This window comes from Suncus etruscus, chromosome 19 (assembly GCF_024139225.1).
Source record: "Suncus etruscus isolate mSunEtr1 chromosome 19, mSunEtr1.pri.cur, whole genome shotgun sequence".
NCBI lineage: Eukaryota > Metazoa > Chordata > Mammalia > Eulipotyphla > Soricidae > Suncus > Suncus etruscus.
Window position 1 is genome coordinate 6,693,832 of NC_064866.1, and position 26,830 is coordinate 6,720,661.

At 40.0% G+C, this 26,830-nt stretch overlaps 1 protein-coding gene across 1 annotated transcript in view; it reads right to left on the reverse strand.

Moving 5' to 3' along the window:
* The window catches only part of CD101 (CD101 molecule), an 80,821-nt gene that overhangs the window by 48,962 nt on the left and 5,029 nt on the right, over window positions 1-26,830 (reverse strand). Inside the window, 1 exon segment of the mRNA XM_049766021.1 lies at window positions 11,127-11,222. Coding sequence (XP_049621978.1) covers window positions 11,127-11,222 — 96 coding nt within the window.

Here is a 26,830-nt window from a genome sequence, read left to right on the forward strand (position 1 = left end):
CTAATCCCTTGAGTTACCTCCTGCCCCTTGAGATTATTAATATCCCAATAGCTAATTAATAAAATGTGACACGATTGGGGACATTTAAAACATTTTCATATGATGGATCCAAGGTTAATTCTCTGGTATCACATATTGTTTTCTAAGCACCTTCAGCGATGCATGTTAGATATATGGGCACAGGCACCAGACTACGGGTGATAGAACATCCTCCACAGCATATTGCTCTGACATCCCAAACCAGAGAGTACCCACAAATTCATCAACTGTGGTCCATTCATGAAATGGAATATCTTGCAGAAACGAAAGTAAATACACTGATGGTTGCCATAGCATGGACAAAAATTACTTTAGAAGCCGCTGAACTCTGCTGGAACTCAGATGCCAGCACCCCTATCTGCCTGTCTTCTGTGCTGTGCTCCATTTCGGCCTGATTTCATCCTGTGTGTGGCTCATCTGCGATGGCTCGCCTTCCCTGGAGCCTTCCCTGGCGGTGAGTTTACAAGCCCAGAAAGGGTGGAGCCAGAGGAGCATGGTCGCTCTGCTTCGCTTCCCAGCTGTGCACATCATTTAGCCAATGAATACAAATACAACACGTAGAAAAACCCACAATCCAAGTGTGACAATGGGGAAACAACGCAGGCCAGCACCAGACATAGAGAATGACGATGGCAACTCTGATGACTTGAACATGACCAACCAACTAGTCAGTCTCTCAGATAAGGATTTTAGAGTTGCAATATGGAAGATGTTCAAAGAACTAAAAGAAAGTATAGACGAGAACACTAATAAGAATCAAGACAATATGAAGATAGAAATCAGAAAACTCCAAACTAAAATTTCAGGTCAAATAACAGGTCTGAAAAACTCAGTAGATGAATTGAAGAAAAACATGGTTGAGCTTTCCCACGGGTTAACAGCAGCTGAGGATAGAATTAGTACACTGGAAGATGAGATGAATAACAACTCCATACAGCAGAAGAAATTGGAAAAAAGCCTTAAAGCAAATGATCAAACAGTGGAAAAAGTATTCAAAAAATGGGAACAGATGAAAATAGAAGTCTATGATAAGCTCAACAGAAACAACTTAAGAATCATTGGAGTCCCAGAGACTCAGGAAGAAAATCTCCAGGAAAAATCAACAGTCAAGAACATCATTAAAGAGAAACTACCAGAGCTAATGAATACATGTGATCAAATCCTGCATGCCCAAAGAGTACCAACTAAAAGAGACCCCAGAAAAAACACCCTAAGACACATCCTAGTCACAATTATGAATGCCACAGATAGAGACAGAATTCTGAAAGCAGCAAGATCAAAAAGAGAAATTACATTCAAGGGAACATCCTTAAGATTTACTGCAGACCTGTCACCGGAAACACTCAAGGCCAGAAGGCAGTGGTGGGACATAGTGACAAAACTCAATGAAATAAATACTTCGCCTAGAATACTGCACCCAGCAAAACTCACTTTCAGGTTTTAAGGAACAGTACATGATTTCACAGACAAACAACAGCTCAGAAACTTTACAGACTCAAAACCATTCTTAAAAGAAAAACTGAACGGCCTACTTTAAGACAAGACTGACCAACAGACACACCAAACTTCGATAAAAAGATGGCACTAACTCCAAGGACAATTTTTTCTCTCAATATCAATGGACTAAATGCACCAGTTAAGAGACACAGAGTGGCTAAATGGATCAAAAAACTCAATCCAACCTTCTGCTGCCTACAAGAAATGCACCTGAATTGTCAGAACAAACATAGACTCAAAATAAAAGGCTGGAGGAAAATCATCCAAGCAAACAACACCCATAAAAATGCTGGAGTGGCCATATTAATATCAGATGATGCAAACTTTATATTTAGGAAAGTTGTAAGGGACAAAAATGGACATTTTGTATTAATCAAGGGATACATACAGCAGGAAGAAATCACTCTCCTAAACATATATGCGCCAAATGAAAAATATTTAATAAAATTGTTGACAAATCTAAAAAATCATATCAATAACAACACGATAATTGTGGAAGACCTCAACACGGCATTGTCAACACTTGACAGGTCAACCAGACTGAAACCCAACAAGAATATACTAGACCTGAAAAGAGAGATGGAAGAAAGAGGCCTAGTAGATATATACAGGACACTCCACAGAAGCCTGGATACACATTCTTCTCTAATGTACATGGGACATTCTCCAGGATAGACTACATGCTAGCATATAAAACATAACTCCATAATATCAAGAGGATAGAAATTTTGCAGGCTACCTTCGCTGACCACAAGGCCCTGAAATTATATGTGAACGACAAAGGGACACAGAAGTAAAACTTTAATACCTGAAAGTTAAACAGCCTATAACCAGTGGGTCTGAAATGAAATCAAAGAGGAAATCAAAACCTTCCTGAAAACAAATGACAATGGAGACACAAACTATCAGAACCTATGGGACACAGCAAAAGCAGTACCGAGAGAAAATTATAGCTTTGCAAGCACACATCAGGAAAGAAGAAGGGGCATACCTGAATAGCTTAATGACACAGCTCATAGAATTAGAAAGTACTCAACAAAAGGACCCAAAAATAGGGAGACAGTGGAAATAACAAAGATGAGAGCAGAAATCAATGAAGTGGAAATTCGAAAAACAATCCAAAAGATCAATGAAAGCAGAAGTTGGTTCTTTGAAAAAATAAACAAGATTGATAGACCACTGGCAAAACTAACAAAGAAAGAGAGAGAAACTTGATAACTCGTATTAGGAATGAAAAAGGAGAGATCACTACTAATATGGTAGAGATACAAAGGGTAATCAGAAACTACTTTGAGAAACTATGCCACTAAAAATGAAAACCTGGAAGAAATGGATAAATTTTTGGACTCTTATAATATTCCGTGGTTGAATAAAGATGTAGCATATCTAAACACACCCATCACTATTGAGGAAATTAAAACAGTAATCAAATGTCTGCCCAAAAACAAAAGCCCAGGCCCAGATGGATTTACTAATGAATTCTTTCAAACCTTTCAAGAGGAACTTCTACCAATCCTGAAATTGGTACCAATTTCAATCATGAAATTGAAAAAACAGTAACACTTCCAAATAGCTTTTATGAAGCCACATCACCTTGATACCTAAACCAGACAGAGATGCTACAAAAAAAGAAAATTACAGACCAATATCGCTGATGAATACAGATGCAAAGATCCTCAACAAAATCCTGGCAAATAGGATTCAGTACCTCATTAAGAAGATTATCCACTAAGATCAAGTAGGTTTCATCCCAGGAATGCAAGGATGGTGTAACACCCGTAAATCTATCAACATAATACACAACATCAACAACAAGAAAAATAAAAACCACATGATCATATCAATAGATGCAGAGAAAGCATTTGTTAAGGCCCAACTCCCATTCTTGATCAAAACTCTCAGCAAGATGGGAATGGAAGGAACCTTTCTCAATATAGTTAAGGCCATCTACCACAAGCCAGAGGCAAATATTGTCCTCAATGGAGAAAAACTGAAAGCCTTTCCTCTAAATTCTGGCACAAGACAAGGCTGTCCTCTCTCACCACTCCTATTCAACATAGCACTGGAAGTACTTGCTATAACGATTAAGCAAGAAAAAGATATCAAGGGAATCCAGATAGGAAAGAAAGAAGTCAAGCTCTCACTGTTTGCAGATGACATGATACTCTACCTAGAAAACTCTAAAGTCTCTATGAAAAAACTTCTAGAAACAATAGACTCATATAGCAAGTTGGCAGGCTACAAAATTAACACACAAAAAATCAATGGCCTTTCTATACACCAATAGTAATAAGGAAGAAATGGACATTAAGAAAACAACCCCATTCACAATAGTACCACACAAACTCAAATCAACTTGACTAAAAATGTGAAGGACCTATACAAAGAAAACTATAAAACTCTGCTCCAAGAAATAAGAGAGGACACGCAGAAATGGAAGCACATACCCTGCTCATGGATTGGCAGGATTAACATCATTAAAATGGCAATACTCACCAAAGCATTGTACAGATTTAATGCGATCCCTCTAAAGATACCCATGACATTCTTCAAAGAAGTGAATCAGGCACTTTTGAAATTTGTTTGGAACAATAAACACCCTAGAATAGCTAAAGCAATCATTGGGATAAAGAATATGGGAGGCATTACTTTCCCCATCTTTAAACTTTACTACAAAGCAATAGTTATCAAAACAGCATGGTACTGGAATAAAGACAGGACCTCAGATCAGTGGAATAGGCTTGTATAGTCAGAGAATGTTCCCCAGACATACAATCACCTAATTTTTGATAAAGGAGCAAGAAATCCTAAATGTAGTAAAGAAAGACTCTTCAACAAGTGGTGTTTGCACAACTGGCTAGCCACTTGCAAAAAAATTGAACTTAGACCCCTAGCTAACATCATGTATGAAGGTTAAATCCAAATGGATGAAAGACCTTGATATCAGACCCAAAACCATAAGATATATAGAACAACACGTAGGTAAAACACTCTAGGACATTGAGACTAAAGTCATCTTCAAAGAGGAAACTGTACTCTCCAAGCAAGTGAAAGCAGAAATTAACAGATGGGAATATATTAAACTGAGAAGCTTCTGCTCCTCAAAAGAAATAGCGCCCAAGGTACAAGAGCCCCCCACTGAGTGGGAGAAACTGTTCACCCAACAACCATCAGATAAGGGGCTAATCTCCAAAATATTCAAGGCACTGACAGAAATTTACAAGAAAAAAAAAATCTAATCCCATCAAAAAATGGGGAGAAGAAATGGACAGACACTTTGACAAAGAAGAAATACAAATGGCCAAAAGACACATGAAAAAAATGCTCCACATCACTAATCATCAGGGAGATGCAAATCAAAACAACTATGAGGTACCACCTCACACCCAGAGATTGGCACACATCACAAAGAATGAGAACAAGCAGTGTTGGCAGGGATGTGGAGAGAAAGGAACTCTTATCCACTGCTGGTGGAAATGCCGTCTAGTTCAACCTTTATGGAAAGCAATATGGAGATCGAAAGCAACCTGGAAATCAAGCTCCCATACGACCCAGCTATACCACTCTTAGGAATATACCCTAGGAACACAAAAATACAATACAAAAATCCCTTCCTTACTCCTATATTCATTGCAGCACTATTTACCATAGCAAGACTCTGGAAACAGCCAAGATACCCTTCAACAGATGAATGGCTAAAGAAACTGTGGTACATATACACAATGGAATATTATGCAGCTGTCAGGAGAGATGAGGTCATGAAATTTTCCTATACATGGATGTACATGGAATCTATTATGCTGAGTAAAATAACTCAGAGAGAGAGAGAGAGAGAGAGATATGCAAAATGGTCCTCACTCATCTATGGGTTTTAAGAAAAATGAAAGGACCATTCTTGCAATAATAACTTTCAGGCACCCAAGTGAAAAGAGCTGGAAGTTACAGCTCACCTCATGAAGTTCACCACAAACAGGGATGAGTTTAGTTAGAGAAATAAATACGGTTTGAACTATCCTAATAATGAGAATGTACGATGGAAATAGAAAGCCTGTCTAGAATACAGGCGGGGTTGGGTGTGGAGGAGGGAGATTTGGGACATTGGTGATGGGAATGTTGCACTGGTGATCGGGTGTTGTTTTTACGTGAACTGAAACCCAAACACAATCATGTATGTAATAAAGTTGTTTAAATAAAAAAACATAAAAAAAAAAAGATATCACATGGAGAACCAACTTGCAACTTGTAAGTTAAATCCACAGGTTCTTTCCAGAGAGCTTTTCTGGTCAGTTTTCATAGAATTGGTTGGATTTAATTTTTGATCATGTTGAAATTGTTTAAAAAACAGAAAATGCCAATCAACAATGGAAAACAATCACCAAATAATGATCATATAATAGCATGTATCAGTTTGCAAACAACAGTTATGAAGGGTAACTGGGTTACACTTTATAAATTACTTTAATTATATAGCCTAATGTCGCACCTCTCTATCAGTAAAAATGTTGGATGGTACCATATGTCATATACTTTGGATGCTCTATCTAACACTTGTAATAAATATGCATTTGTTGTATATTTTAATGTTTGAATATAAACATATAATATTAAAAATTACTTTAGAGTTTTATTTTTTTTTAATTACATAAAGTTTCTGTATGACAGTCAGCAAAACCACAGTTAACAAAGTTTAGTAACACAAACGTTCAGAGACCAAACCATTCAAGAAACTAGGACGCAGGGGCTGGAGTGATAGCAATGCGGTAAGGCCTTTGCCTGGCACACAGCCACACAGGATGGACCCCAGTTCAAATCCCAGCATCCCATATGGTCTCTGAGCCTACCAGGAGTGACTTCTGAGTGCATAGCCAGAAGTAACCCTGAGCGCCGCCAGTGTGACCCCCCCAAAAAAAAAAACAAACAATAAAAACAAAAAGAAATCTAGGAAGTAGTTATCAGCAAGTCAGATGAGTAACTGTGGGAGAGGCTGTGATCTGAGATACAAGGCCAAGGTGGGCGTTTCTAGGCTTCTGATACTATCATATTTGACATAATATCCAAGTCAATATTATGTGACTTTTAAAAACCCTTTTACATATTTGTTAAATGGCACATTATGCTGCTTCATGGGGAATAATAAAAAAATGTATTATTACCAAGTTGTTCATAATACAGTTGTTTTAGGTATTAAATATTCAAATACCACTTCCTATCACCAGTGGGACCTCTCCTCCATCAAGTTTCTCATCCACCATTCGAGACTGCTCCTTTCCACTCAAAACTTTCCTTCATATTATTTGGTACAACACAGAGGCAAATGGAATGATCAAAACTTAGCTCAGTAAGAGTCCATTTGTGATCATTATTTTATCTCTCAACTAGTGTTACTAAAGTCATTGTCTGAAGATCTACTGTGATGGTTGGTGCTAGTCGAATCTTATCTGTTGTTTAGAATCATTCAGCTTAGTGGTTTGTCAATCTTTCCTATAATATTTTCTGTGGTCCTATAGAGCTTACAGTACTATAAAATTTGGAGGTGTTTTTGTGGCCAGATATGATAACACAAACACTGGCTTCATCGGTTCAGGAGCTCTAGACCTCAAACAATTTGGTGGCCTGGCAGAATGATATGGTTAAGTTGTAGAGTTGGACCATGAGCCTGGGTATACTTTTTATGTTAGATATTGGGATGTGTGGCTTCCAGTTGCTGTGCCTTCAGGCAGAAAGGGGAATGAATATGCCTGCCCCTATTCCAAAAAGTTTTCTGACTGGGCCAGTCTTCTGGGATTTGGTAGCATTATGTTCTTTTGGATATTACTTGTGGAAATGCGCCTTTACTCTGCTGGCAAGATTTTTTTCCTCACTTTCTTATGTGCCTATTTACCCTCCCCCCAAAACATTTTGAAAAATATTGTATCTGAGGTATTACTTGATTATATCAGTGCAAGCTTCCACAAGATTATTTCTGGTAGCCTAAGCAATATTTCATCGTTTTATTCTGCCTTTTCAGAACGATAATACCACATTTGAAATATTTTATTGTGAAAAATGGCACTTAATTTTTCCACTGCTTTATTCACCAATACAATAAATATTTTATCCAACCATTTGTAGTATTTCTGATGCTCCAGGGACTAGGAAACAGAGACGAGGCTGGATAATGTCTGCTTTCTAAATGTCATAATTCAATAAAATAAGGCAGCTGCCTCTCTGCGAGAGATATAATGAAAGTGTTTGCGAAAATTGTAGAGGAGAGATTGCCTTTTGAGAGGGAGAAAACTAGATAAGATCAGTGAAAAAGATAGTATTAGAAATGGTACTTTGGAGAATTGCTAAGATTATGACAATTTAAGCAAGGGATTTTTAGGGAAAGGAAACTCTAAGAAGATTTTGTAAGTCAGAATCAGAAGACTTGTTTGGGGAAATAGGGAGTAGTTTGAATTAGGAAATGGTTGCCCGAAGATTAACAGAAGGGGCATAGGAATGTTGGACTTAGAGGAAGAAAGACTTGACTTTTATGCTTAAAAAGTTTGGATTTGATTTTATTTCCACGAGGAATCCACTGAAAATGTTTAAAGGGTCTTAGAAAAACAAACCCATCAGTTGTGTACTAGAATGATGGAAGTTAGAAACTGGCATCATATCATTCAAGTTGCCCACGAGAGAGAGGACAAAGATAATATGAGAGATATGACAAAAATGGAAGGAATAAGATTTAATGTAAGCTCCATTCTGGTGGAATGAAGAAACAATACAAGGGCTCCGGCATTTGCCCTCACATCCCCACCAACCTCAGTTTAAATCTTCAATATCTCATATGGTCCTCCATGCACCGTGAAAAGTGCTTCTGAGCAGAAAGCCAGGAAAAGCCCCAGAATACCACAGGATATGGTTCAAAAGTGTCCCCTAGACCTCAAAAAGGTTCACTATGGAGAAAAATTATATTAGATATAGTTTTTATTATATATTATTATATATAGATTTTTTTAGTGTTGTGTACGTAGTAGGGAATATCTGGAAGAATGCAGGGCTGTCAGAAATCAAAGATCAAAAATCAAAGATGGCTGACGTCCAACTTATTTTCCCTCCAAGGGTTGCATTTTCCTTTAATAGTATTAGAGTAAAATTCATTCCCAGAGCCCATAACCAAATGGTTTCATTACTTCTGAATACTTTCAATGAAGAAAGAATTTAGACATAGCTGATAGGAAGTTCACGACTTTGTTGTCACTTCAAAGGCATTTGTCAAAGGTTTTCTCAGGTTTACTAGATCTTACTATTTTTTAAAGCACTATTTTATTTATTTATTTTGTTTTGTTTTTGGGCCACATCTGGTGATGCTCAGGGGTTACTCCTGGCTATGCACTCAGAAATCGCTCCTGGCTTGGGGGATCATATGGGATGCTGGGGATCGAACCATGGTCCATTTTAGGTTAGCCGCGTGCAAGGCAAACGCCCTATCGCTTGTGCTACCACTCTGGCCCCCCAGCACTATGATTTTTAATACTGCTACTGGCTAGGATTTCATGCATGTAACATTCCAACACTCTTCCTCTATTAGTGTCCATTTCCCTTCACCGCTATTAGTTCTAATCCACCAGTTCCATTCTGCCCCTACCCACTGCTATCTCACCCCTATGGTAAGCTTAGTTCTGTAGTCTAATTCTCAGATTTTGATGCCTTTGGGCCTCCATTATTTCCTTATTCTGTCTCTTTATATTCCACATATGAGATCTGTTCCTTTCCTTCTAATTAACTTCATTCAGCCTAATTCAGATCCAAGCATGTGGTAGCAAATTGCATGATTTTATCTTTTGTAATAGTTGAGTCATATAACATTGTGTATATCCAGATTATGGTTTCTTTATCCAGTCATCTGTTTTTGGACAGTTGAACACACCAACTTTTGCACTGGTGACAGGGAGAATAATGGTTAGCAGAATCAAGACTATCAGGAAGGGTATGCATGCTTAAAGATGAGAGAGAAGAATGTAGCTATCATTTGGAAATACTAATACCACATTTGAGTTTCATGGAAAACTAAGCACATATAGAAAATATTTGGAAGGGGTTGAAGCTATATATAGTATAGTAGGTAGTGAGTTTGCCTTGTCATGTGGCCTACTAGATTTTGATCCCCAAATATACACCACCAAATGTCGCCCCACAAAAAAAAGTACTTTGGGTCGGAACCACAGTATAGTGGGTAGGGCATTTACTTTGCACAGAACAGACCCAGGTTTAATCTCTGACATCTCATATGGTTCTCCCAAGCAATGCCAAGAATAATTCCAGGAGTGACATCCCATATGGTTGGTCTCCCAAGCACCACCAAGAGTGATGTACTTTAAATTCTACTGAACACTGAGCATATTTTCAGTCAAATCTTTTTAAGCATTCTGGGGGGGAAAAGAATAAAGAACTCTGTGATAGTTTTATGATATGCCTATTGTCATACATCTGTAAAATCCCTTTGCTTTCTCCTTTTACCTTTCTTGAGTTAATTAGCACAAGTACCCTTAATTACCTTAATCACCTGACCCTCAGGTGATTTATGTTAAACTTTGGCTAATAAAAATGACTGGGGAGGGGCCGAGAGATAGCATAGAGGTAAGGCGTTTGCCTTGCATGCAGAAGGCAGGTTGTATGAATCCTGGCATCCCATATGGTCCCCGAGCCTGCCAGGAGCGATTTCTGAGTGTAGACCCAGTAATAACCCCTGAGTGCTGCTGGGTGTGACCCAAAAAAAAAATTGACTGGTAGAGCAACAGAGAAAGAAAAGAAGCTTGGCTGTCTCAATAAGATCCAAAAACCTATGTAACATTCCCTGGCCAAAATGCACTTTTCCCTATGACTCTGTCTGATTTCTTGTGTAATATTGCAAGCTAAGATCCCCAGAAAGGTTGCATACTTGAAAACTGCATATATAATTTAACAAATAGTTGGGCTCTATTGGAACAAAGATTTGGGGTGTCAAATCCTAGATGGTCTTCAGTGATTCTCACTGCTTCTGTGACTGCATGTTTGTGAGTGGGGAGCTTACTTCTTGGCTATCAAGCAAGATGAGCTCAGTAAGACTATAAAGAAGAGGACAGAGAGAGCTCACTAGAGAATCTCTTTATTGAGGAAGAAAATAAGGAACAAAACACACAGAAGGAAGAGAGAGGAGGAGAAGGAAGAACAGCCAGGACACAAAGACTTGGAGACCAAAGGAAATATTTAATTCCAAGAAGAAAGAATGAATGATCACTGTAGATCATGGCAAATGGCCCTCCGAACAACATTTTGTGGCCCTGCCCTAGAGGAATCTTTTTTTGTTTTATCTTGTTTTAGTTGTTTGGGTCATACACCCCAATATTAAAGGCTTACTACTGACTTTGCACTCAAGGATCACCCCGACTTTGCCTCCTGTGGCCCGCAGGTAAATTGAGTTTGAGACCCCTGCAAGATTAATGATCACTGCAGAGAGGCTGTGGACATGAAAGGAAAGCCCTTTTGGCATGATAATGATTTTGTTCATGGAGATCTTTGTTTTGGGGTTTGTGTGCACATGTGTTTGAACATGTACCAGGGAAATAGAATCCAGAACTTACACATGACAGGCGCACACACTTTAGAAGAGTTATATGCTTGGTACCTGTCAGCTAAGATCTTTGTCAGAAACTTCAGGAGACCAGAAGCTGAAGATACTGAGGGAGAGAAATTACAACAGAAATATCATCTCAATAAAGTTTACAAAGATGCCAGAGAAGATTTGGATGGTGGCTAGACACCAAGTAAAGTACATGTAGGTACATGAGGTATGGATAGACATAGGTTGATGATACAGGAACTGCACGGGGGATAAGGCAGATAAAGTGGGGGGGTGGGAGAGTAAGGGTGAGATGGAAAGAGAGGGGAGAGAGAGAGGAGCCAGGGAAGAGAGGTGCTGGCAGAGCAAAGGTCAAGAACCTGACAGGGAAGACATTACTTCTCAGGATAGTAAAAGATACAGTGTGATGGTCTCATCATTGAGGTGAAAGACTTATCCCCATAGTTACCTATTAGTTCATACACTGAAGCTTCTAGTTAACAATTCATTCTCTACAGGATGTGTTTTTTTTTATCTCTTTTTTGATAAAATAAAAGAACTCAGAGATCTACAGCTCTCTGCAGAGACACCAATCTGATCAAATGCTAGTATTTGAGCTAATTGTACCAAGACATTTTTGGAGTGAGTGAAGGCCTCCCCCAGCCCCAACCTCCCCTCCCCTACCTTCTCATACTTCTGGAAGCTCTGGCAGCTGAAACCACCACACTCACAAATGCAGTTGCCATGTCTGTACCCAGCCAGCTCAATAGACTCACTCTGTTCTTGAAAGAGATGCAAGCTAAGCCATGAAAAATTATCAGGACACCGGCCACACAGCTGTAAACTAAAGCTGTTAATTGTGGGGGGAGAGGTAAGCTCAAGTCTCTGCCCTACTGAAGCCATGCCTGCTGCACCCATCACCCACAATAGCTGTTTTTCGGGTGGTCCTACTTCACCACTACTCTACTGCTCTCTGCAGAGAAACCAATCTGACCCAAACTCCAGATATTTGGGACTAATATTGCCATGTCTATTTTTTATAATTGGGCTTCGAATTCCTGGACCACACTGCCACAGCAACTCCATTTTTGTTTAATACTGTTATCCCCATAGGAACACACCAATTTAGACACCGATATATCTCTGAAGCTACTTAATGTTCAGAAACAAATGAAAGTAACAGAATGGTGAGCTAGCAACAAGAGCTTACTAAGCCTTCTGGCAATGACTTAATAACCTCATTGAAGATGCAATAATTTCCACGAATTTGTTGCTCTACTTATTTTTCTCACCCTCCCTCCCTACCTTCCTTCCTTCCTTCCTTCCTTCCTTCCTTCCTTCCTTCCTTCCTTCCTTCCTTCCTTCCTTCCTTCCTTCCTTCCTTCCTTCCTTCCTTCCTTCCTTCCTTCCTTTTCTATTTCTTAACAGATGGGTACAAGATTTAATGCTGACATAATTCCAAACGGTCACACTTTTGAAATGCTTAGTACTGATGACATTAGCACTTAAAAATTACTGCCAGCGGGCCCGAGAGATAGCATGGAGGTAAGGCATTTGCCTTGCATGCAGAAGGACAGTGGTTCGAATCCTGGCATCCCATATGGTCCCCTGAGCATGCTAGGAGTGATTTCTGAGAGTAGAGCCAGGAGTAACCCCTGAGTGCTGCCAGATGTGACCCAAAAGCAAAAAAAAGAAAAAAATTATTGACAGGATTTCTAAAGTTGTCAATTCAGCATTTGACATTTTGTTTTCTATTAGGCCACACTCAGTTGTGCTTAGGGATCATCTGGGTTGTTGAAGGTTGTACTTGGCTCAGCTGTGTGCAAAGCAAGTGGCCTGCCTGCTGCATTATCTCTCTGGCCCTATTTGATTTTTTTTGTTTGTCTGTTTTTGTTTTTTTGGGCCACACATGGTGATGCTCAGGGGTTACTCCTGGCTATGTGCTCAGAAATTGCTACTGCCTTGGGGGACCCTATGGGATGCCAGGGAAGCTGAGGTCCATCCTGGGTCAGCCATGTGCAAGGCAAACACCCTACAACTGTGCTATTGCTCTGTCCCCCACTATTTAATTATTTTGATATAATGATAGCAGAAATTTCAAATGATTCTGCTTGGCACACAACCTTTCTGGGATACCACCAAATGAAAAATTTTCTTTCTTTACCCCTATAGAAACCATATACTAGTATGCTTAAAAGCTTAGAGTTGGGGTCAGAGAGATAGCATGGAGGTAAAGCGTTTGCCTTGCATGCAGAAAGTTGGTGGTTCGAGTCCCGGCATCCCAGATCCCTGAGCCTGCCAGGAGTGATTTCTGAGCACAGAGCCAGGAGTAATCCCTGAGCGCTGCTGGGTGTGGCCCAAACATAAAAAAAAAAAAAAGCTTAAGAGTTCAGTGAAATTTTTTCTTTTTTTTTTTTTTTATGACTAGTCCAGGAAGACAGCAGTCTCTCTCCAAAATTTTCTCATATTAATAGGCTCTTATATTTGTTATTATTATCATTATTGTTTACCTGGCAGTAACCAGGGCTTACTCCTGCCTCTGCACTCAAGGATTACTACTGGAAGGATTGCTGGAAGGGCTCAGGTATCCTTGTCAGCCACATGCAAGTCAAATGTCTTAAGTGCTGTACTAATTTTTCAAATTTATTATGTGTTTTCCAATTGTGATTACTTTAGGCCATGAAATTATGTAGATTTTGGAATTGCAACTTCATGCCAACTCAAAATATGTTGGTAGGGAAGATCATCAGGACAAGGAGGGGTGGATAGAGCTTGTAAAGGCAACTGCTGAACCCAAGAGTTAAGTTATTCACAGAATTAGCATCATCTAGTCCATTCTAACAGAATCATCAGCCTTTACATTTATGTAAAAAAATTTTAGTGCAGACCAGAGAGATCTAACAGAGATTTCCTCACATCCCAGCCTCTCACTGGAATTCCTAGACCACATCTTCTCTCCTGAGCTCTGAGATAGGAATAGCCTCCAAGCACAGCCAGGGTGTGGATCCCAAGCAATAAAAAATTAATTAGAACATTTGTTAAACAATGTAATAGATTGATCATTTCATTTCCTTCATTCCCACCACTATGCTTGCAATAACCAAGAGCTGGATTGCATAGTTGTTGTTTTTTTTTTTTTAAGTTGTTCCCAATTTATGTATCCTTCAGGTGAAAATTGTATTTCTAGGCAAAATCAGTGTGTAGAAGGAACTGAAGAAATAAGTATGTAACCTACTTTAGAACATTTTTTAAGTGGGTTAAGAAAAAGGCATCCAGTTTCCCCTTTTTGAGTTAGGGCTTGGTTAATCTTTTCCTTCCCCAAGTCTCCCAGCCTGTACGAGAGGCAGACAAACCATAAGACCGACAAGCAAATAGGTAGACACAGACTGTTAAGAATTTTCCACTTCCTGACATACTGTACAATGTAAGTCCAGCCTTCCCCCCTTTATGAGCCAAGCACAGTTCAAAAACACAATGCACATTCATTTGAGAATCTTATTATGAACTTTGAACAGAACCAACGGCAACACACTAATCAATAATCTCTCAAATAGCCAGTTTAGTCAATCAATAGTGCCTGCCAGCAAGTCTGGGACACTCTGACCACCCCAAAGTGGGTCTCTTTCACTTTTTTCTGCAGACTTCCTCTTACCCTAGCAGGCTTCTTATCTCCCACCCTTCAGTGTCTAGTGAGATACAAGATCTGTACAATTCAAGTTCATGATTATGAAGCACAGTTTATGCTCAACGCTGATTTCTTTCCATGTTAGTCACATCTCTGATCACCCTGATACGAATTCTTTATTTCCCCTTTAAGTTTCTGGACTAACTAAATCTGGCTTCTCTAAGACCTTTTTAACCTGGGTCTACGGGGATTTATAGGGCCCATTACTTGAGTGAAGGAAAAAAAAATACCACATCTTAATTTTTTTTTTTTTTGTGCTTTTTGGGTCACACCCGGCAGTGCTCAGGGGTTACTCCTGGCTCCATGCTCAGAAATTGCTCCTGGCAGGCACGGGGGACCATATGGGACGCTGGGATTCGAACCGATGACCTCTTGCATGAAAGGCAAGTGCCTTACCTCCATGCTATCTCTCCAGCCCCATACATCTTAATTTTTTAAATTTTAAGGGTTATTTAGTTTTTCCTTTACTTATGTTTGTAGATAATAAACTATAGGCATTTTTAAGCACATTACAGATAAACAGGTAACTTGAAATATTCATCTTTGCCACTATTTTCGAGTTTTATGGCTAACGGACAGCTCTAACTATTGTTTATGCCATGCAACAGTCAAGAAGCATATGAAATCATGATACGGCAACCTATTTGAGAATTTTTCTGGTAGCTATTACTGCCTTACTTATAATCTTGTATCTATTATTTTTATGTACTTAAAATCATTCTTGTTTGGGGGACCAACAAACCTCACCAGATACAAAAGGCACCTACAGTATAAAACATCTACTATATGCCTGGAGCTCATTAGGGCATCTTATTTCTACCTACTCTATCTCTTCTATCCACCTCCAGTTTTCCTCTCTTCCACTGTTCTACATTTTTTAATGCTCCTGGGCAAGTGACTCTTTTGACGGCATCTTCTGTCTCCTGCTATTCAACTCCCATTTCAGCTCTCAGGTAAACTCCAGAAAATTTTTTCAGCTTAGTTTAAAAAAAAAAAAACCTGCTAAGTTCTCCCATACCTTTTTTTTTTTTTTTTTTTTTCCATCTAGATATGTCACCATACCATGTTCTAACATCAGGCTCATGCTAAGATCACCACCTTTCAGTCTGGGGAGCTAAATCAGCCTCCAAAAACTTCTCCTGGGGAGAGAAGGGGAAAAGCAAGGGCAGCAAAAAAAAGGGCAAACACAGCAATAATAAAAATCAGTGAGTTGGTTCAGTTTGAGTCTCCTGAAGGACTCAACCAAGCCCTGTCTCTCCCTGAAACTCAAGGCGATCCCAAGGATAGAAACCAAGACACATCATCAATAAGTCAAAAATGACTGCCAACACCAGTGCAACTGGTACAGGATGTACCAGCAGAGACACACACTTAACCTACTTCGTCTCCCAGTAGGCTGTAGTCCACGAGCTCTCCTGACAAGAGAAACAGATAGAATGATGCCACTTACTCAGAAAGAGAAAGAAAGCTATCGCACATGGGATGCGTGCCATCTGGACCAGTACAAACTCCCCAGTGTGTTATCCCCAAGGTTCCTCAGGTGCAAAGTGACAAATGCTGTGTTCTCACTACAAAGATAAAGAGGAAGCAATTGTGTGGTTTCCAGCTAGCTGAGAAAAGCAAAACTGGTTGCATTAGACTGTTCTTTGCTAATCACTCAAAAACTGTGTGCAAAACAGTTGTCTTCAAGGGTACAAGTAAATATACACAGTTACAGGTAAACAGTGAGTTTTATCCAGGTCAAATACCCATTAGGGAGGCAGGGGGAAGATTTAAACAATTCTAAAGATATTTTATAAAAGATCCAAACTTGGAATTGTTTTCTTTTAAGCCCTTCCTTTCCTCTCATCTCGAGAGAGGAAAATTTAAGCATGAAAAAGGACTCCTGGAAAATTGGAATCTGGGAGAAAACTCCAAGCAGATTCTATTTTTACCAATTGAATAGATCTACATGATCTCTGCAAAGTTAATTAACCTTTTCTAACCCTCATCTATAAAAATGAGATAGTAAGAATGTGCACCTCCAAAGAGTAGGGGGAGAGTTGAACAGTCAAGTTCCCTTAAAGAAGGAGAACAGTATCTGGTACAAAATACGTGTTCAGTGAAACCAGGCCCTCTGGCCTTCCACATGAACTAATCTAGTGAATCTTCATGAGAGACCCAGAAATATCCTGGGTGCAGGAGATGGTGGGAGTTCCTTCATGTATGTTGACATAGCATCTTCCTCCTCTACTTTTACAAGATAAAACCAGGGGTGAGTTCCTTTTGGACTTCAGTTCCTTGGAGCAAGCAGAGATAGGTCAGTACAGTGGAAATACTCAAGGTTACAATTAAAGGCATATTTGGCTCCTTCTATTTTTTACCTGAGTACTTCTATACTCTGAATACAGTGATGGGGTCTGCACACAAGAAACTGTCATGGTGGAGTCCTTGTTTCCAGGAAAATTCTAGTGAATCATATAATCACAATATACTATTATAAAAACACTGAATAATGTGGCCCCTGAAGGACTTGGGGTAGGTTTGTGGGTGGGAGGGAAAACCAGGCTGGGTCAGGCAAGGCTAGATGAAACATATAGATAGGAAACCGTCTACCTACATATAGAGTATATTTAGATACCGTCAGATTGACTGTTTTAACATAATCTATGATGCCCCCAGACATTTCTCCATTTAGAGGAAATGACGCCTGGGCATGTTTGTGATTGTGCAAAAGGAGAAGGGTCAATAGAAATAGTCTGGGTCTACTGGACCCTACACAATTACTTCTGAGAAAAGGGGAACTATGAAGAGGTGGACTTTGTTGTTTTGTTTGTTTGTTTTGTTTTTAAAGCAGAGAATAGTCTGGTTGAATTTCTCTTTTAAAATTGAGTTCCTGGCCGGAGAGATAGCACAGTGGTGTTTGCCTTGCAAGCAGCTGATCCAGTACCTAAAGTGGTTGGTTCAAATTCAGGTGTCCCATATGGTCCCCCATAACTGCCAAGAGCTATTTCTGAGTAGATAGCCAGGAGTAACCCCTGAGCATAGCTGGGTGTGGCCCAAAAACAAAAACAAAAAAATATTGAGTTCCATGTTGTGTATTTCTTATTTATATTTATATTTACTTACTGAAGGATGAGAAAGAAAGAGAAACATATGGGAGTTCAATTTCCAGGGTTTTTTTTTTTTTAGGTATCTCCATATTGTTTTCCATAAAGGCTGCACTAGACAGCATTCCCATCAACAGTGAATGAGATTTCCTATCTCTCCACATCCCCTCCAGCACTGATTGTTCTTGTTCTTTGTGATATGTGCCAGTCTCTGTGGTGTGAGATGATATCTCATTGTTGTTTTGATTTGCATTTCCCTGATGATTAGTGATGTGGAGCATTTTGGCCATTTGTATTTCTTCTTTATCAAAATGTCTGTTTATTTCTTCTCCTCATTTTTTGATAGAATTAGATGATTTTTTTTTTCTTGGAAAGTTCTGTCAGTATCTTGTATATTTTGGATATTAGTCCCTGATCTGTGGGTATTGGGTGAATAATTTTTCCCATTCATGTCACACTGGTGAAGGGGGGTGTTCTTTATTTGACTGAAACCCAACTAAAATTATGTTTGTAATAAAATTGTATAAAGAGATTAATAAAGGGGCTGGGCAGTGGCGCTAGAAGTAAGGTGCCTGCCTTGCCTGCGCTAGCCTTGGATGGACCGCAGTTTGATCCCCCGGCATCCCATATGGTCCCCCAAGCCAGGAGCAACTTCTGAGCGCATAGCCAGGAGTAACCCCTGAGCATTACCGGGTGTGCCCCCCCCCAAAAAAAGACATTAATAAAGAAAAAAAATTTAAAAAAAAGAGAGAAACATAGAGTTAGATCCAAGAGCTTTCGTGATTTTCATTTGGGAGCAATGATGAAGGCCTGAATTTGAGCCTTGGACACTACTCGAGAAAGAATAGAGGAAGCCATTAAATACTCACAGAGCACCTGCTAGTGGAAAACACTTTCTAGGTGCTATATAGATGCATCAGGATATTGGAGTGTTGCTTCTGCTCTCAAGAACTTCCACTTCCTCACTGGAGAGAGGTGAGAAGAAATGAAGACATGACTGGTTGTCACATAAGGTAAATTAGGAAAGGTTCTCTAGGAGAATTACCAGAGAAGTAGACATCAATTGTCTACTGTTTTGGGGAGTCCACCAGACAGTGCTCAGGAATCATTCCTGGCAGGGCTCTGGGGACCATTTGGGGTGTTAGGGATTTGAACAGGGGTGTTTTCAAGACAAGTAAGTGCCTTTTTCCTAAATTATTTCTCCTACCCAGTGGACATTTATTTGAAGGAGGGAAAGAACATATATATTTGAGGAAAAAGAGAAACAGGGGCTCTTTTAGAAAAAAAAATGAGCATTTTTTTAAGATAGGACTTTATTTTTTGTTACCAATGAGCATAGAATATGGTCATATTTTACCAACTCTGGTCTGGGACTCTGAAACTTCTATACTTAACCTTTGTTTTTATTCATGAACCACCAGGACTATTTATGAGTATTAACCCCAAAGTTCATTTTTTAAGTATGAATATCTGTCATTCCCCTTTTCAAGGTATCCTGCGAGGCTCGAAGAAGTGTTTCTCAAAAAGTGAAAAAGTGGCTTCTGATTCATGGAACTAGTCTAATAATAATAACAACAATAATAATAATAATAATAATCAAAAGTACAGCTATGAGCCAAGAGCCATATGAGAGAGCTTGTGTTACATATCCAATTATGATTGAAGCAAGAAACACCCTAATTGTTAATAGTCTGCAGTCAGGAGGCAGCCACAAGTCATTCAGAAAGGACTGGTCTAAATACCAGTCCTCGTGGATTTCATGTGATTCAAATAGAGAGGGGGCAGGGAGGGAGAGAGAGAAAGAGAGAGAGAAGAGAAAGAGAGAGGAGAATAAGAAAAGAAGAAAAGAAGAAGAAAATAAAAATAAAAATAAAGAAAGAAAGAAAGAAAGAAAGAAAGAAAGAAAGAAAGAAAGAAAGAAAGAAAGAAAGAAAGAAAGAAAGAAAGAAAGAGAAAGAAAGAAAGAAAGAAAAAGAAAGGAAGGAAGAAAAAGAAAGGAAGGAAGGAAGAAAGAAAGGAAGGAAGGAAGGAAGAAAGAGAGAAAGAAAGAAAGAAAAAGAAAGAAAGAAGAAAGAAAGAAAGAAAGAAAGAAAGAAAGAAAGAAAGAAAGAAAGAAAAAGAAAGAAAGAAGGAAGGAAAGAAAGAAAGCAAGAAAGAAAGAAAAGAAAGAAGAAAGAAAGCAAGAAAGAAAGAAAAAAGAAAGAAAGAAAGAAAGAAAGAAACAAAGAAACAAACAAACAAACAAACCTGGGACTCCCCTAGGAAGTATGTCCACAGAAACATTTTATGTAGGAGGAAAGGCCATGAGGGTGGTATTTAAAAAACAATTCAAGGCAGTTTAATTCTTCCAAGAGAGAACATTTCAGATCACTTTTCTGGGGCTGTCTCTTATAACACAAGCAAGCGTTTACCATTTCGGTCATCCTCAGGTATTAACAGTTTAGGCAAACACATCAAATCAATTAGTTATGGCCGAGTAACAAGCAGCCCCCAAACTCTGGTGGCTTATGGAGGTAAACACTTATCTTTGTGGGGGCTGGACTGAGAAAAGTACTTGCCATGCACAAGTGAGGCCTTGGGTCTGAGCCTAGGATCATCACAAAAAGAAAAAAAGACCTAAACTCAAACATATTTATTTCTGTTTATAAGACTTTGGTCCATTGGGTGGTTTCCTGTTCATGTGAGTGAGTTTGTACATTCCTTTGATGGCTTTCTGGCTGCTGTACCTCCCTGTGTCATTCTCCCACCACCAGGAAAGCTCATTTTCTCTTTTACTTTTTTTAAAGAATAATATCTTTATTTAAGCACCATGATTAAAAACATGTTTTTAGTTGGGTTTCAGTTATAAAAAAAAAAGAACATGCCCTTCACCAGTGCAAACTTCCCATCTTCCATGCCCCCCTTTTCCTTCCTCCCCTCTTCCCCTGCCTGTATTTGAGATAACCATTCTACTTCTCTCACTCATTAACATTGTCATGATAGTTTTCAGTGTAGTTATTTCTCTAACTGCACTCAACACTCTTTGTGGTAAGCTTCATATCGGGGCAGGTGATTCCAGCCCTCATCTCTATAATCTCTGGGTATTATTATAATAATGTCTTTTATTTTTCTTAAAACCCATAGATGAGTGAGACTATGCTGTGTCTCTCTTCCTCTGACTTATTTCATTCAGCATCATAGTTTCCATGTCCATCCATGTGTAGGAAAATTTCATGACTTCATTTTTCCTGATGGCTGCACAATATTCCATTGTGTAGATGCACTACATTTTCTTTAGCCACTCATCTGTTGTCGGGCATCTGGGTTGCTTCCAGATTCTGCCTATTATAATAATGCTGCAATGAATATAGGCGTGCAGAAGGCATTTTTGTATCTTTTTCTGTGTTCCTAGGATATATCCCTAGGAGTGGTATAGCTGAGTCATATAGGAGCTCAATTTCCATTTTTTTAGGAATATCCATATGGTTTTCCATAAAGGCTGGACTAGAAAGCATTCCCACCAGCAGCGAATGAGAGCTCCTTTCACCCCACATCCCCACCAGCATCGATCTTGTTCTTTGTGATGTGTGCCATTCTCTGCTGCATGAGATGGTACCACATCATGGTTTTGATTTGCATCTCCCTTTTGAGTAGTGATGTGGAGCATTTTTTCATGTGCCTTTTGGCCATTTGTACTTCTTTGAGGAAGTGACTACACCAGAGCTTTATATTTTGTTTTACTTTGGGGTCACACCTAGTGGTTCTCTGGGGTCCATGCAGTGCCAGGGATCAAACGTGGGCTTCTACCATGACAAGTGTATGCTTAACCCTTTGAGTTATTTCTTCGCCTCTTATTCCAGCACTGTTTTATTTTTTGTTTGTTTTGTTTTGTTTTGGGCCCACATCCAGTGGTGCTCAGGAGTTACTACTCCTGGCTCTGTGTTCAAGAATTACTCCTGGGTGTGTTAGCAGAGTAGGTAGGGTGTTTGCTTTAATGGATTGATTTGATCTCCAGCATTGCATATGGACCCTGAAGCCTGTCAGAATGATTTCTGAGCACAGGGTCAGGAGTAACCTTGGAGCACCACCACCACCGTGTGTGTGTGTGTGTGTGTGTGTGTGTGTGTGGTTGTGTGTGTGTGTGTCCTAACCCCCGCCCAAATTACTCCGGGCAGTGGTTAGGGGTACATCTCATATGGGATGCTGGGGATCAAACCCAGCTCAGCAACATGCAAGGCAAATGCACCAGCCCCACACCAGGACTTTTTAAAACTTCATATTTGGGGGTGGGTGGAGTGCGATTTAGGTCATACTTGGTGGTACTTAGGGTCTACTCCTGATGGTGCTTGGGTGACCATGCATATTTAGGCTTAATATGGAGTCAGCAGCATGCAAGCTAAATGTCTTAACCCCTTTATTTTTGCTCTGGCCCCATGCTTTTGTTTGTATCATACATAACTGCCAATACCTTACATGTCACACCTAGATGCATCTGATAACTCTGTCTTTTTAGTAAGGAGACTGCAAAATATGTACCAGAGGCCAAGTCAGAGCAAAGGGTGGAAGATAGTACAGCAGGTAGACTTCTTGTTTTCATGCAGCTGAGCTGGATTCAATCTCTGGCACATATAGAGTCTCCTAAACACAGAGCCTTAATCACTTCTCAGTGTGAGCTAAAAAAGCCAAAGGAAAATCAAAGGAAAATTGTTTGGGATTCCAAACTAACAAAAACAAGAAAGGTCAGGGGGGCAAAGAGATCAGTAAAGAAGGAAGAGCATTGATCTGGGGAGAGAGGAAGAGTTCAAGTGATATTGCACATGCCTCACCAGATGTGAGACGCTGAACTCTCTCCTGGTACCTCATTTCCCCAGTGGCATTGCTAGGGATGTCCAGTGTACAAAACAAAACAAAACAAAACAACATACGTTCCATAGGCCTGAGCACTGAGTTCACTGTGGGGTTGAGAACCAGCGGAAATGGACCCACTTGACCAAAAAAAAAAATGTGTAGATACAATATGTCATGTGAACTGAAAAGAGAATTATTTTAGAAATAGCGCTGACCACAGAGACAGTCATGGCCAATAATACATACATAGCATCCTGAAATCATGAAACACATACAACTGAGCAGTTGCTATGCACGTTCGAATTCCTAACTGTTGCCAGTTCCTCCAATTCTCCTCCCCCCCGTCAATCCTTTCTATTTTAGTGACTCCATTTCTGCCAGAGTTTAACACTGACAGGTTGATGTCGCTTCTTTTTTCTAGAAGGGGATTAAAAAAAAAAAAGGCAGCTTTCTGTTGTCAAGGGGAAAAAAATGAGAAAGAAAAAAATAGAGTTGAGGAGATTCTGTTATTCTTTTACCTTGGGAATCACTGCATGGCAATTGTATGAGTTGAAAGGAGTGTAAAAAAAAAAAGAAAGAAAAGAAAAGAAAAGAAGAAAGAAAGAAAAAAAAGAAAGAACCAAAAAACCCAGAGTTCTTGTTCATATGATGAGGACCCAGACCGAACAAAGCGACACAGAAATACACTAAAGGAAAGATTTTGTTTCAGTTCCTGGAAGATTAGGGAAAAGAAATGTTTTCCTTCTGCTTTGACATGCTCAAATGTTAAATCCATGAAATTCTAGAAATGACAGAGATAGTGGTCTTCTAAGCATTCAGGCCCAAGAAATGTTTAAGTGACACTTTTCACATATCAGGATTTTCTTATAGCCTGATGTATGAAATCAGGCAGACCCTGATATCACTACTTGATAGTTCCATTTTCAAGATCAAAAAGATGGGGTGCAGATAAACCCATGAATCCAGCAGAGAAGGAATAGTCAGGGCTAACCCTGTATCCTGGTTTTAGGATGTGCCTATTAGTGATCTTCAAAAGGCAGAAAGCAGGAATGTCAGCAACATGAGATCTGAAAGACAGCAGGAAGCTGCTTGCTGTCTGGCCTTTCCTGATACGAGTGTATTGATGATGACTTCAGGATGTAAAAGTCCCAGGGGCTGTGTCTCCTATTCACTCCGAGGGACCAAGCAGTGACCACCTGGGGAGACCACTTGAGACTATCTCAGAGGACAGAGGCAGCAAGTGAAGCCTCCAGGGGACACCAGAGCCATTTAGACTGGGCCGAGGTCTAGGATCCAGGTCCTCATTTGTTCCTCCTTCCCAGGCTATTTCCAAAGCTGATAGCGGCCCGAGTTGATGCTTTTTTTGCTGAGTGGCAACTCCTTTCTGTGGGGAAACCCTGGACCAATGTGGATAGGGACAGAGGGCCGAGTTTGGGCATGGAATGGAGACAGTTGGTGATGGGGAGGGAGGGTAGTGTCCTGAGGGAAAGCCACTTACAGTTTCCAAAGAAAGGGTTTCATCTTAATCTTCCTTTTGGGGATTAACACAAAATTTGTCTTAGTTCTGTTTTGTTTTGAGGCCATACCTGGTGGCCCTCAGGATCACTTCTGACTCTGTACTTAGGGGTCACTCTTTGGTGCGTGGGACCATATATAGGGCTGGAGATCAAACAGCCATTCATAAGCAAGACAAGTTTCTTACCAGCTGTATTATCTTTCCAGTGCATTTGTATTTAGAATAACTGGATGATGGTTTAAAGGGCAGATGCCTAGATCATCTTGGCCCTAGAGTATAGGGAGATGAAGGAAATAGAGTGAGTGATGGGGAGGGGAACAAAGACAGATGAGAAGTAATGGGGTGAGGGACAGAGATCAAAGGGACACAGGTACATCGATGGTAATAAAATTAATAGAGATAAATATCCAAGCCAACAGAATCAACAACACTGAGATCATGAGACACAAACTCTAATAACAAACTTAAAAAGATGCCTGTCAAGATGGTAGGCTGGGTGGAGGGTATGAGAGAGAACCCATGAACATTGGTGGAGAGAAGTTGACATTGGTATGGGGTTAATGCTGGAACACTGTATGTCTAAAACTCAACTATGAATACTTTTTATAAATGAAGGCTCTTTAATAAAAAAAATAGTGAAAAAAGGAAGATGACTCACAGTAGGCCCACAGAGGGGTGGGGAGGGTGCTGGAAACTTCCCCTGGTCTCTCACTCCCACCTTCTCCTTCACACTCAGCCCACGAGCTCCTTTCACCTTGTAGGTGTGGCCCCAGAGCATGTCCGGCCATACAACCATGCATGAGAGGACATGGCTCGGCTTCTAGTCTTCTCAACAACTGATATGGGCAGGGAAGGAGGAAACCGCTTAATGCTTATGTCTCCATTGCAAGCCCTCTTCTCTCTCTCCTACTCACCCTACCCCCACCTCTTCAAGCATCTGCCTTACCTCCTCCCTGTTCTGCTTGCAATGCTGATACACAGCCACTGTATATGGTTACTTCCACACATCCAGGTTTCAAACTGTGGATGTGGCTCAGTCCTCCCCTCAGAGTTGGTTTTGTGGTGGTACCAGATCTGACAGCCATTGGCAAAGTTGCTGGAAATTCTTCCTTCTTCCATGGTTGCCTATCCTCAGGATTGTCTCTCACCCCTTCAGAAGTTCCTTCTCAGAGTAAACCTTCCTCCAGTCCAGCTTGCTCATGGTAGCCTTCTCCAGGTTCTGTGGGGGGACTTGTCAGTCTTCTCACTTTTGTCTCACCTGTACCATCAACATTTGTTGCCATCATAAATACTTATCCTCCTCCCTTTGACTCTGGACCCACCATCTCATTGCTGGTGTTGAACCAGAGACTCAAACTTGAGTTTCATGCTAAAATCATTTTCTTTTTCATTGGTATTGTCCATCTTGGTTAAACACACCACGATGCTTCAGAACCATGGTTGGCCCCCGCACCCCATATTCATTATAAATTCTATCAGTTCTTCCTAAAATCTTTGATGAACTCAACTTCCTGTTTGGCCATAGGCGAGAGCCTCCATGTTTCTCCGGGCTAAAGCATGATGCAATCCACACATTTCTAACCTGGCCTCCACCCCACCAATCTTGCTAAAATACAATCATAGCTATGTAATCTCCTGTTGAAGGTTTTTCAATGGCTCCCCACTATTTCTAGAATCAAGCTCAAATAGCTTGACATGACCTTTGCAAGCTGCCCTCCACCACCTCCTCCTCCTAGTCTACTACTTCAACTTCAGACCCAGCAATCATCACTGTTTCTCTAAGTGAATATATCTTACTATTTCACCTTTTATCTTTGCAAATCACCTCTCTTCTCACTACCTAAAATTCTGCCTTATTCCCTTAACCCAGTTGGATTACTGGGTCCTACCCTACTTGGTATTTGTTCTCCACCCTAGGAAGTGATCTGGTGATTGGATTACTGGGTCCCTCTTTACTTAGTATTCATTCTCCCACTTCCAGACATGGTCTGTTCCTTCCTGATAAATACTTTAGGTTGTAGGAAACCAATCTCTTGCGTTTTTGAACTTCCCACTGAGCTTCCTGTTTCTTCAGAGCTGAAGTCTTACCTGTTGGAATTCCTGAACCCATTTCTCCCTCTTTAGTGTGTGTGGATTATTTTCTGCATCTATGTTTGCTTCAAGACCTGCATCTCTCCAGTGTCCTGGCGTGGGAATCTGAGGCCCAATTCTAACATTATTCCTATCTGGTAAATGCTTGTTAGTTTAAAAAATGCAAGATCCAAGTTTGTCTCTTCCATGTGAAACCTCTTACACCTTATATGGAGGCCACCTCTGTTAAAAGTCAGAAAAATAAAATTATATAGATGCCACGTTTCCTCTAGGGGCACAGACTTTATCAGAGCCAGATTCAGTTCTTCTCTATCCAATAAACATAAAATGCCTAAAATATTGGGTACTATAGCTGATGTACTGATTTAGAACTGATTTGGAATTAGATCTGAGTTTAAATCTTGAGCCAGTTATTTCATTTAAGCCTCAATTTCTATATCATTAAGGATGGGGACAATATGAGTAGGGATTGTATTTTCTGACACAATTAGAACGGCTTATGAATTGATCAAAGAAGA